Source organism: Nycticebus coucang, chromosome 13, assembly GCF_027406575.1.
Source record: "Nycticebus coucang isolate mNycCou1 chromosome 13, mNycCou1.pri, whole genome shotgun sequence".
In the NCBI taxonomy this organism is placed as follows: Eukaryota; Metazoa; Chordata; class Mammalia; order Primates; family Lorisidae; genus Nycticebus; species Nycticebus coucang.
This window is the reverse complement of record NC_069792.1, coordinates 54,148,940-54,161,953: the sequence shown is the minus strand read 5'-3', so window position 1 is coordinate 54,161,953 and position 13,014 is coordinate 54,148,940. Positions and strand designations below refer to the sequence as shown.

Genomic DNA, 13,014 nt, shown 5'->3' with positions numbered 1-13,014 from the left:
TTACAATGCTTTTTTTAAAGCTAAAGAAAGCATTTTGGTAGGTTGAACATAAATTGTTTGTCATTATGGTACCCAATGAGGCGAAAACAATGGAGACTTGTAGCATAAAAATATATCCAATTATCAATAGGGAGAGAGAGCATGCTAGAAACACTTTCAAATTGCATAAATTTTATTTTTTTCCCAATTACAAGAGCTTTAGATTCAAAAGTCAATTACAAGAAAGAAACCTAGTCTCTCCTTCCTCTCACTGTTCAATTCCCCTCTATAAGACCCAAACATAACGCTTAAAAATAAAAATATATACATGATGGCATTTATGAAAAATATATAAATTTTACTTCTTAGTCTTCCATTGTCATCAAACTTTAAAAGCACATTTTAGTTACACCAGTGCACTATGCATTATTGTCACATCCATAGGATGAAGTAAACTCATGTCATAAAGTAGGTGAGCTGAGGCAACCATGGGCTCAGCCCTGCCTTGCACAGTAGATGTTACATAATCTCCGACTTAAAACCACTACAAAGGAGTGGGGTGTTGGAGTGGCCTGTGCCTATGCACAAAGAAATTGTAATAAATCACACACTTTGCATCCATTAGTGTGTAGTACCTTTTCTTCATTACACATTGCGGATGGCAGATGAACCTAGTAAAATACTAGGCAAATAGAATTGCAGGCAAGGGACAGCTGTAATTGACCTCTTATGAGAGAGACATAAGTGACCTAAGCCTTCTGCAGTAATCACCCATTTAGGGCTCAACTTTTGAAGAGCTTCCAGTCTTGTGTAGATAAACAGCTTTGTGACTGCTTATTTTATTAGTGTCTGATAATGGGCCTCCATTGTTGATTGCAGGTGTCTGAACAGCAGGTGGGGACATTAGAAACCTTATTCATGTGTGAGTGTGCTTTTCTCCTGTCACGAATGCAGTGTCCTGCCTGGTGTACTGTATGTTTTGTGACTACATGAATGCTAGCTACGGGCCTGCGCAAAATTGAAAGTGGAGCTGTTTATGTAAGAAGGATGGTAACTCACATGTTCTCAATACTTCCAGCAATCTCTCTAAACCCTTGCTCCTGATAGTGTGCACCAGCATCACTGGTATCAACCAGACCAGTGATTTTTCAACAAGTGTGCTGTGAGAGGATCTTAAGTGTGCCATGAAAAATTTTGAAGATCATTAAATTGTTTTCAAAATAAGTTCAAAGCACAGTAAGTATATATTTTTTTACTCTTTTTTTTTTTGAGCAACATGAGGTACATAATTTAAGTATGCTGTGGAAGTTTAACTATAAGTTCAAGTGTGCCCTGAGATTAAAAAAAAAAGGTTGAAAAACACTGATCTAGACACTTGTTAGAAATGTAGAATCTCAGGCCCCTGCCTAGACCCACTGACCCAGATTTTTCATTTTAACACAGTCCCCAGGTGCTTACTATGTACCTTACATTTTGAGATGTGCAGCTCTTAAGTAATACAACTGTTCTTCCCTACTAGGAAGAATATCTAGTTTCCTTGAGATATAGTAAGACTATAAACAATCATATGCACATATATGCATACATAGATACATATATTTGTTGTAAGTATAATAAGAGAAGTTTATTCAAAATTAAAAATTTGGAGATTTGAGGCAAATGTCAGTCTAGAAGCAATTTCCCCCACCCCCAGAGAACATGGCAAATCAAAATTTCCTATCTTGTAGAATTATTTTCCCCTCAAATGAGTTGAAACAAATTGCAAGATATGTAGGGTAAACTGGATAATTGACATCACCAATCCTGTGGCTTTGGCTAACCTAAAGGGTACACTGATGATTTAAACGGCTTTCTCAAAGGCACAGAGGAAGTCTGGGGAGAAATGTAGGAAAGGGCATTTAGATTCCCAGGTGACGGATGGGAACCCAGGTGGACCCAGGTGATGGATACACCCTTTCTGACTAAGTTGCTTTCCAGTGGGACAAATGATTGCTCAGTTGGTGGCTAGCCCTACTGAGAAACGATAAGCAAGAAAAAAGTAAGAACTGTGCAAAACAACTTCATGCTGAACATGATTAACAGCAGACTATATTTGCTACACATTTGTTGGCCAAAAATTTCTTCTCTTCCTACTGCTGTGCTGTGAGCCAGTTGGCTGCTGTTTTCTCTCCAGAGGTGGATGCTCTATAGTGATGTGGTAATTCCCGCATGAAAATATACTGTTGTGAGGTGATATAGGATTCATCAGACTGCAGTGCTCTATGGATTAAATTTATTTATTTTTTTTTAAGGTTTAGGAAAAAATGAGATGAGTTAAGTATGGTAACATGTGCATCTTTTAAAGAGTAGAGTTAATGTGAACATAGATACACTGATCCTGGATAACTAAGCATACATTTCCAAATAAAAATGATTCTTTGCTAAGTGAAATCACCATGTAAATAATTTGGATTATATAAACTATCAGTGGTGTAATAATTAAAGAATGAGAGCAAGCCCTAGACAAATTAAACAGCTTGTGAGTTTTTACTGCATATTTTTGTGTATACTGAAGAAGACATATTTTAACTACCATAGTTTAGAAGAATTACTTAACCTCTAAGATCCCACTGACTTCAAATTCTTTTGCATGATATATATATAGTAGAAAGTAAAATTTATTGCAGAAAGCAAACTGAATTTTCAAAAAAAACTTATAGTTTATTACAGAATCTCAAATAATTTTATACATAGTAAAATGGAAACACATTAGAATATATATTTTTCACATCAAATTCATTATTTTAGGCAGTATTGAAATACAACTATAAAACACCACAGAAGACCCTTTTCTCTGTATTCTTTTCATTTAAACTATTGACAATGTTAGTCTTAGGTTTCTTAATACTTCAGACAAAAATAAGTCAATTTGCTGGTGTCATGTAGATAAGGCATTTAGGTGGGAAATTTTTACCCTCTTATTCATTCATTATTCAACAAATATTTATTGAGCTCCTAATATGTGCTAAGCATGTTCAGTGAACAAAAGCGAACCTCTGTCTTGATGTAGTTACTGCAAAACAATATGTACCTAGTTGACAATTAAATAAACAGAATAAAAACGAATAAAAATGCAGCAAAAAAAGTCTTCACTGGGTACTTTCAATACAAAACGTGCAAGATCAAGTTTTCATGTGGAAATACTATATGATTCTATTCTGGTTTATAGTATTTTAAAAATCAACTTCAGAAATAGAGGTGAGAAATATTCAATTTAAATGAGAAGCATGAATAAAAATTTGACATCATTATTTTCTATGAATTAGCTACAGGAGATCACACATGAAATAAATTATTAGATTACAGATAGTTGCACATAAAAATACTTATCTATGTATGACAATTATGCATGCATATTTCATTTTATGCAATGAATGAATTCTTACAGAGTTGAATGTGTCAAATTTTGACAAATACAAATGTTTAAAGATTAAAATTAATTTTTAAAAGAAATGCTAATACATTATATTGTAAGACCACTGGGCTTAATATTTTTTGAGAATTAAATAAGTAATGGAAATGTTGCATCTTTTGTTTTTTGCTTGGAAACTGGTTTTAAAATAGTACAGGAGAACACCGAGGACCTTCTGAGCATGGAGGGATCATAAAGGAAAATCGAACTCACTGTCTGCCAGTTTGCAGCTAAATTGAAACAAACTATCAGTTTATTGAAAAGGATGATGAGAGCTATTTTTAGTTTAATTTATAAATTTTCTATTTAACCAAAATCAATTTGTTGTCTTATGTTAAAAGTCTTCAAACAGCCAAAAGTATGTATACTGTGTATAGAATGTGTACTTGGTATTTGTGGCTTAGTTACTACAGAATAACATTAACAGAACTCTGAAATTTATTCTTTTTAGGAGGGGTACATTCTAATATGGAACATTAAGCAATTTAAATAACAAAACTACAAATACGTTGATTAAAATATGTCCATGGGAAGCTGGAAAAGTAAATTCTATGAAAGTATACAGCACAAGGTAGAGAAATTGCAAATAGTGATAAGTCTAAATTTATGAAAATTTAATTATGGCTTGCCATTATGTTTATCATAGTGCTTTTTTATGAATACAATAATAAATAATTTTGTTAGAAGTAAGTACTGTGGTAATTAAGGATTTTCCTCAACCTAGGCAAACAGAAGCACTTTTTTCAAGGAGTAGAAAATCACAGCTTGGGAGTCATTTGAAGTTTAAGATCTATATGAAGGAATTTTAAACGTGCTAATTAAGTACTTGTTAACATTTTGTATAGGAATTCCTTTTTGTGAGAGGTGAATCACACATCTCTAAAGAAGGTAATAAGCACTCATCTGAAATTTGTATTGAAAGCTCCGCTTTTTTAAAGGATTGGTATAAAGGAAAACAAGAAGCATCCTGAGGTAGTAAATGGAAAATAAACCTGTAAATTGAAAGAACTTTGTACCTTTACAACAATGAAAATTTAAGGATGTGAGAAAAATATCTTCTAAAGTGTAAGAAAAAGAAAATTGCTGGTAGGAATTATTTAAAAACATAGTTTAAGTGATTATTGTTATTTTATTTGTTATTTTAAAGGTTTTGTTTTGTGGGTAGATGCTTACATTTCTAAGTAATCTCGGTTTTTAAGTTTTATTTCTGTTTTGTTTTGCTTAGCAGTCTTGTCTTGAAGGTATACTTGACATCTCCCATGAATGTACAGATATCATTCACTTTGGTCTCCTTGATTGGTTATTTAAAAAGTATCAATTCATAGTTTATTGTGTTTTAAACTTTATGTCCTATGTATCCACCACTCCAAAGCCAAGGAAACCATACATTTTATGGACCTGTACTGTTTTCAGGTAATTCACACCCTCCTACCACACAGCTTCAATGAACTCATCCTCCCCTTTCATGTAATATATTTTATTTTCCTAGATTTTGCAATTCAAGAATCATCTCATGCTTGACTTGGCCCCTATAGCTACTGTTTGCTCCAAATAAAGGAGTTAGGAGATAATATGAGGATAAACCCTACAGGAAAATATGTTCTACATTCTGTAGAACACAGGCCTTTCAAGAAGGTGGCAAGTAGGATTAAGGAGTATACTAGGTCATTCTTTCTATATCAAGTTAAAGATGTATATTCTTCAGCTGCTATCAGAAATCTTTTCAAAATTTTGGATTTAGTAATATATTCTATCTGACATAATATCAAATTGAATAAAGAATTGTTTGTTTGTTTTTTTAAAGAAGCATAACTAAAAAGTGATCATTATTTTCCCAGAAGTGTGACTGGCAAAGAGGAAGTAAATTTGTAGGATCTTATAAAATATGCCTTGGTGTCACAAAGATAGCCTGAATGTGTAAAATTCTCATGTGATTTCCTGCAAGTTCCTTACCATTGATTTGGAAGTTTAAAGTTTCTATTATAATTTCACACCTACATTGAAAATAATTTACGGGAAGAAGAAAAATGTGGCATATGTATATTTTATTTCTACCCTTGCTTTTTTACATCAGAAAGCCATTATTGATTTACTTTTTATAAATTTTAAATTGTGATTTTAGAAGTAATACTATTACAGAAGAATTATTTCTGAATCAGATATCATTTTATTAATTTTAAATAAAGATGAGTTTAGAATCTGAATTATTTAGCTTCAATTTGGGGGAATAGAAGAGATAACAGTAATAGAATGGTAACATTTCAACATGTTTTTAAAAAACATACAAGTTTTGACATCATTTCCTACAAAAGGAGTCATATAAAATTTTACATTTTAAGATTATTAATGCTGTTAAGATTTGCAAGTATTGCAAGAAAAAGACTGTAATGCAGAAATTACTACAGAATGGACACCTTTTTGATAAAATTAGAGATTCAAATTAAGAGCATCATAATATCAAACACCAAGCCTTAACATTGCAATTCATTAATCCACTATAATTCATTAGACAAATGTCCCAAGGAGAGGGCAGAATGTGCAATGAGTGTTTTCTGGAAATGAATTGCTAAAAATTAGTACAGTCTGAAAAGACTTCAGAATTGGAAGCTCCAGCTGGGTTTAAAAGGATGGGGGAAGGGATTTTGCTCACTATTAAATATTTGAAACACCACTTCAAAAAATAAAGCCCACAAATGTCTCATCAGTTCTTACTGCATCAGGCTCTCTCTGAAGCATTTTTCCTTTGTAAAGACAAGATTTTAAAACATGCACAAAGGACATTTTACATTGATTTAGGCCAGTTGGAGAAAACATGGTTCAGAGTAGGATTTCAAAATGTTCCACTAAATACAATAACATTTGCAGTCGGTATACTATTCCATAATAATTTTAAAAGATTTAATTTTACTTATCATTGCAAGCCATTATCTGATCATATTTGACCTACATATTAATATTTTCATTATCATTCAAGGCTTTTTGCTCTGTACACACAAATTGTCAGTCCTCTTCACTGAGAGATTATTTACTCTGGAAATATCTGGAATTCTTTCACCCTATCTTTTCCTCTGGGACTTCAGCCCTCCCACCCCCAAGTATTGATATTAATGTCCGAGGGAGGGAGACACATTTAACAAAAACGTGAGACAGAAAGCGGTCCCTTTTAACGGTACACTACGGGAGAAGTAGAAAAACAAAAGGGAAAAAAAGAAAATGATAATTGTTTTCTCTAAGGCTATTATCTAATGCGAAAGCAAATAGTCGGTCTGGAAATCAGCTAACAGAAGGGGATTAGTGAGGAGATCTGAGAGTGGCTTGATTTCTAGCAGGGTTGTCTCTCCAGCCAGTGACGAGACACAGACAGGACAGGCAGGGCAGCCAGGAGCGCTCCAGATGGCCGGGGAAAGTGGTCGTCTTGGGTTACTGCAGGGCACGCGGGCCCCAGCTTTAGGGAGCCAGCCTTACGTCCAGTCTGCACAGGAGAGGGCGAGGCCAGGAGCGAGGCCGCCCGCCTGCGCGCCCCAGCGAGCCGGCCTGCCCATTGTTAACATATACTTGACCTCCGTGATCCCAGCACGACACAGATGTCTCCCACCTCCACAGCCTCCCCACTCCGCCGCGGGCCCTCCCCCCTGCACCTGGTAGCGGCCGCGCAGCCGCCTCCCTCCTGAGCGGCCGCGGCGCCCCGGGCGCGGGCGCGCGCCGGAGCCGGCCTGGTGCGGGCGCTCTCGGCGCACAGCGCGCGGCACTCCTGCTCCCCGGCGGACGCCCGGCCGCCCTGCAGATAAATGCGTCGCTTTCCTGGAGAGTGAGCGAGGTTGGGCGAAGCAGACGCAGACGCCGCCTGTGACAGTGGCAATTCCCTGCGCCCCACATCACATTTGTCTGCCACAGCAGCAACAACAGAAAAGCGGAGGGAGGGAGGGAGGCGGGAGGAGGGGAGCGGAGCTCCGCAAGTCTTGGGCTCTGCGTGGAGGCTGCGTTTGGCTGGCGTCCCCGAGCCCGGAGTTTTTGCACCGCCGCTCGCTCTGCGCAGAGCCAGGCGGTCGCAGTTGCTCCGCCGCGCGACTCCGCGGCCTCGTGGAGAGCGCGCTCGGGAGAGAGGCCGCGGACACTGGCCTCGCGGGCGAAGCCGCGCGGCTCCCTCATCCCGTCGCCCCGCAGGCCGGCCCTGAAGACGGGAAGTTTTATTTGCAGCTCGGAGCCCGTGGCGGATGGTGGGACTCTCCGGTCCTGTGCAGTGTAAGTGTCCGCGGGAGGGTTGGGCCGGCGGGCGGGCGGCGGGGACGGGCCCCTGGCTGTTACTATTAATTACTGTTCCGATGACCGTCATCTTCGTTTGGATTATTCGACTGAGGGGCTCCGTAGCTTAATTAGGGTAGGACTACGCACCGGGGCAAGAGGAACATCGCGAGTGACTCCGGTCTCCGATGACACTGAACTTCGTGGGTCAGCCAAGGATGAATTTTTACTATTAGATTCCCAGCACTGTCTTTTTAATTTTACCCCCTGTCCACGATCACGGTATGTGAACCGGGAGATGATAAGTAGGATACTCCCCCACCCTCCCACCCCGGACAAACAACTGGTCAAGGTGTCCACAGCGTATTTGGCAGGTGGCCCTATACGCATCGTGAGTTTTTAAACGGAGGCGAAAGGCTTGTTTTGATGGTGGAAAACTTAGTCTTAGGAGAGGCTGAACCTTAACTTTGGGACCCAGCCCAGACGAGGGTGGGGGTTCTCTGCGATACCCAAGCGCTTTGCACTCGCCTGAGAACTTTCCCTCTTACTCCTGGGCATTTGGGGTCTTGGAATCCCTTGGATGAGCTAGCGGGCAGCGCTCCACCCCGGACAGGTCCGGCTTTCGCAGCTGGGGTTCGGAGAGCAGTATGGACTCTGCCCGACCTCTGCGCGCCCCCAGCCCCACCGCAGGGATCTCCTGGGTGTTCCCGTCGTAGCTCCGATTCGGTGCTCGTTTCTGCGGAGTGGTAAGGACAACCTTGTGCCCTGCACCTCTCGCCCGGTGGGGCCCTACGGGTGCCGCGTCTGGAGAATTCGTTTCGTTTTCCAGATACCCATCTGGCGAAGCCCAGGGACTGGTGGAGACGCGCTGCGTGCCCCGCCGCTCACCGCCCTCTTTGCAAACTTGATAGGATCGGGTTGGTTGGCGCACCCAGACCCCTCTCCTGGGGCAGTGACAACGAACCCTAAAGCAAATACGTTTGTCAGCAAAAGGCTCTTAAATTTATTTTTTGAAACTTTTTTTTTTTTTTTTTGTAAGGGCGGTTCAACCCTTGGAAAAGTTTGAGTACTATGATTCCGGGAAGTAGGATGGGAACCACAACTGTTACTAAAAATAGCCGCCTTCCCTTCCCCTTCCACCAAAAGGCCTTTCAGTTTGGAGAATTTGGGTGGGGAGCCATGCAGCCCTTGGTCTCTTTATTCCTTGCAAAGTATGGGCGAGAAACCTTTGGAGCTTTGTTTTTCTTTAAAATTGGGCACCACAAATCCGAAAGTACCCCAGCCTGGCTGCTGCTTCCCGGAGGATTCTGCGCAGAAGGTCGCTTTAAGGAATTGCTAGTATTCGCAAGGAGGAGGTCCTGCAGAACAGTAGAGGAGGCCAGGGCTAGGGGACCTGGAGAGCTGGAGAGGCCACTCCAGACCAAGTTTATGTGCCTAATGTAACTCTGAGCCCCCTTGAATTTTTAACTTCGCTTCCCTTAATTAATCTGCCCAGAGCCTGTATATAAATGGCTGTCCACAGCTGCTGCAAATTGATTTATCTCCTGATAAAGGTCGGATTGCTGACCAAAGCATTCTTTCTACCTTCTGTGTGAACTGAAATGTGTTTTACAGGGTTTCCCTCCTCCTAGTCCCCTTTTAAACATGTGTACCATTTTTAAGTGCACTCAGTGGCTTTTATTATCATTGCCCTCCTTTGCATAGAACAGGAGTGGAACTGGGTCTGTGCCCAGAGAGTCTACACTCCCTAGAATACAAATTGACCAGCTTCTCTGTGATAAGTGGTTTACTAGTGTTGGGGCCTCCTTTTAGTTTATTGCAGCATTTTTGCCTTGACCATGTGAGTATTCTGTTGTGCCCAGTTTCTCCTGTCACACAGTTCTTAAGAAAAGATAACAAACACCATTATTTTTTAAGCCATGGTAGCCCTAACCTAGGTGTTTATGTCAGCTGTGATATGTATAGACAGAAGCAAATTCATAATTCTATGGATTTCCCCCTGGCTTATCCTTAACGACTAGTGTGGTTTTAATATTATTGTGGTCTTCAGATAATATATAGGGTTATATGATTTCATTTTCTTTTTTCATTTTTTAAACCGATTATTATTTTTCAGAAAAGTGACAGTTGTACCCAGTATTAATCAGAGTATCTTAGTTTGATCCAGGTTTTCCTATTTTACCTTTTGCAGCCAGGATGGACATCAAGTTGAAGTCTGTCATCTCTGGTACCCTGTTTAGCATTTGATATTTCATTGGTTTATTCATTTAAAAGACAAAGTTCCAACAAAATAACCAAGGGATCGGTCTCGTTCTGGGTGCATAAAAACTGACTTTATACTGAGAACTTTATAATAAGTATCTTTGTTTAAGCATTAATAATTATATTGCATATTATTTAAGCAGCAGTCACTTTATTTGAAAAGCTAAATAATTGCATGAGAGAATTTCAGTATGTAGTTTGTCCAGGTCATGTCTAATAAAGCGGTGGAGAGACTGGTCTGTTTTTTCTTTTATGTTTGGACAACTCAAAGCAGACCAGAAATCTCTGAAATGATATTTTCCTTTGTAAAATTTAGTTTCTGCAAACCACTAATACCTGCTAATAAGTTGATTTAAAAATGATCTTTAAAGGGTCCTTCCTAATAAAAATCATTTTACCTACAATACAATACAAACTATTCAATTCAAGTTACTGGAAGGAGAGTATTGTTGTAGCTATAGGACAACAGCTTGTACATATTTTCGCAATTTTCCCTCTCCGAGAGAAGTAAAATATTGCTCTTGATGTTAGAATTTGATGATGAGCTCTCTCATCGAGGTGTTAGTCTAAATATTTGCAGCTAAAAGAGCATTTCATAAATTGCAAAGAACTACACAAATGTAAGGTGCCACTATAATTTATTTTATTGTAAAATAGAAGCTTAGCCAAAAATACCTCTTTTTTTTAAACACTGAAGAAGGATCACAAGAAAGAAATGCTGCCAATAGGAATGCTGGTCAGTGGTTGTCAGTTTAGAACATTCTTCACTGTCAAATCCTGTTTCTCACTTCTTTGATATGAACATCAGCTGACAGGCACTGAATGCAAAGCCTTCTTCATTGAGGTTTTATGCAGGCAACATAGCCCTTCATAGCAAAGCAGTCTGAAAAATTGGCACCTGCAGGATTTGCATGTGAAAAAAAACTGAGTCAGTTGCATTTTGCTGGAGTCTATTACTGTAAGTTATATAAGTTCAGTGAGAAAGGCTATTTATTTGTTGCTGTTTGGGCATTTAAAGCTTCTTTGTTTTATGGACACCTTATTCATCATATAGTGATCCACAGACTTTATTGATAGCAGAAGCAGAGAGAAGTGAGCTCTATCTTTATGGAAGTTATTTATTATGAAATGGTGTTTTTAACCATGTGCTTGCAGAATGAACTTACATTTACAGTTACATTTTTAGATGTGCCTTAAAGAATGAACCCATTCAGCTTTGAGAATGAGAATAATCTATCAGAAGTTAAACAAATACATGAAACAATCTAGGATTTTAAGAGTGCTATATTTTCATAACTTAAAATCTGTAAGAAAACTTAAGCCTTTCATTCTCCTAAACTTCAAGGATAATGTTACGTTTTTCCCCCTCTTTACTTGTTAAATTGTCACTCAAATGTCTCTAAAAATCATATGTGAGTATTTATGCAAAATTACTAACAAATATTCAACCAAATAAAATACCTTTGTGAACCACAGGGTGTTATCCGTCAGTGGGAACATTTTATCTATAGTGAGCTGTTTATTATCATCTAAAGAGACACTTTCCAACTTCTCTTTTTTACAGTCATTAATATAAGAGTTCCTAAATAATGTTTAAAGAACAGTGAACATTTTATTAAAGCAAACATTAGTTCAGTTTAATGGAGGTAATTGTAAGTGATAAGACAGAGCAGGTTATCTCTGTGTTGTTTAAACAGAAGGAGCTACTTTGCACCATTTCCAGTAGCCATCTGTAGAAGAGAAGGGTTTGCACCTGTCTGTCCACACTAATTATAGATTAGGGTCAAAGAAATGAAATTCGAGGAGGTTTTCAGCTAATGAAATCCATACTGATTTTATTGTAAATGTATTTTATTTAAAGATGTTGATGGTTTAGTTATGAGTGAATAAATCTCTATGTAGCTGCTATTGCACTTGGTTTTGAAGCACAATTCTGCTGCATTAACCTTTGATATTAAAAAAAAGACAAACAACTTAGACACGGATGCTAGCCTTTGTTTGACACCCATAGCTACAATTTAGTGAGGTTCAGTGTGCAATTTAGAAATGTGATGCAAAGCGGCTTAATCATTAAGAATATTCTAATATTCTGAAATGCAGATGAATGCGAAGGTAGGTTCTGTTTTAACATATGCATATAAAACATTAGAAAATTAGAAAGCCTTTTTCTTTTCCCCACATTTCAGCTTCACATACATGAGAAATTAAAGCAAAATGAGTGAAGAATGCATTCTGCAATAAAAGGTCACATGAATGTCTACCACATCTGTTTATAGTAATTATGAACATAATTAACATAAGAATTACAAATGAAATAATGACAAGCTGAGCAATGAGATATTATGCCATAATGGTCATATGCTGGAATTCTCACATTATAGCACAGTAGAATTCACATACTCAAAGAAAGAAAGAAAATGCTAGATTTTTATCTGAATTAATGCTTCAAAACTTATCTGCCTTGGGCAGATGGACTTCTTGCTTTTATAGGAAGGTAACCTATTATTAAGAAAAGAAGTAGTTGAAATTAAGATTTCTAGTCTCTAGCCTGGACGTTAAGACAGCTGTGATTATAGAAACCACTTTCTGTTGTACACTTATTCCGTGATTATGCTTCTTGATTATTGTATTGCTTTTCTTTTTTTAATTGAAAGCTTTGCAGCAAAGTGTTTGCTTTGGAAGACAGTCATGGATTCTTCCCATTTGAGAATTGGTTGATCTTTTCTATAACTGTAAGCCAAAAGTCAATGAACAAACAAGGTAGTAATAGAAATACTGTGCCTTTACAAAATGAGAACATTGGCAGATTAGCTTTTGCACAGATTTCTTCATGCCCTTAGTGTTTGGGATGCCTCTTAAAGAAAAATGTAAGCCTTTTCTGGGTTTGAAAGCAATAGTACTGTATTTAAAAAAAAAAAAAAACAGCATTGCTTCAAAGAGCATATAATAGAAAAATCAGCGGGAATTTATATTTTTATTCCTAGAATTTTGTTGGATTTTTAGGCGTTTGTATGTAGTCTATGTTTAAACTGATCTAACTAAAATGTAAAATGTATGAAAGGGAGGGTGTGTGTTGCTTC

The 13,014-nt window shown here is 38.1% G+C and overlaps 1 protein-coding gene across 1 annotated transcript in view; it reads left to right on the top strand.

Annotated features, from left to right (window-relative positions):
* Window positions 1-7,079: 7,079 nt before the first annotated feature.
* The window catches only part of RUNX1T1 (RUNX1 partner transcriptional co-repressor 1), a 143,110-nt gene continuing 137,175 nt past the window's right edge, over window positions 7,080-13,014 (top strand). The window contains exon 1 of the mRNA XM_053558978.1: window positions 7,080-7,672. Coding sequence (XP_053414953.1) covers window positions 7,645-7,672 — 28 coding nt within the window. The 5' untranslated portion in view covers window positions 7,080-7,644. The remainder of the gene's footprint in view (window positions 7,673-13,014) is intronic.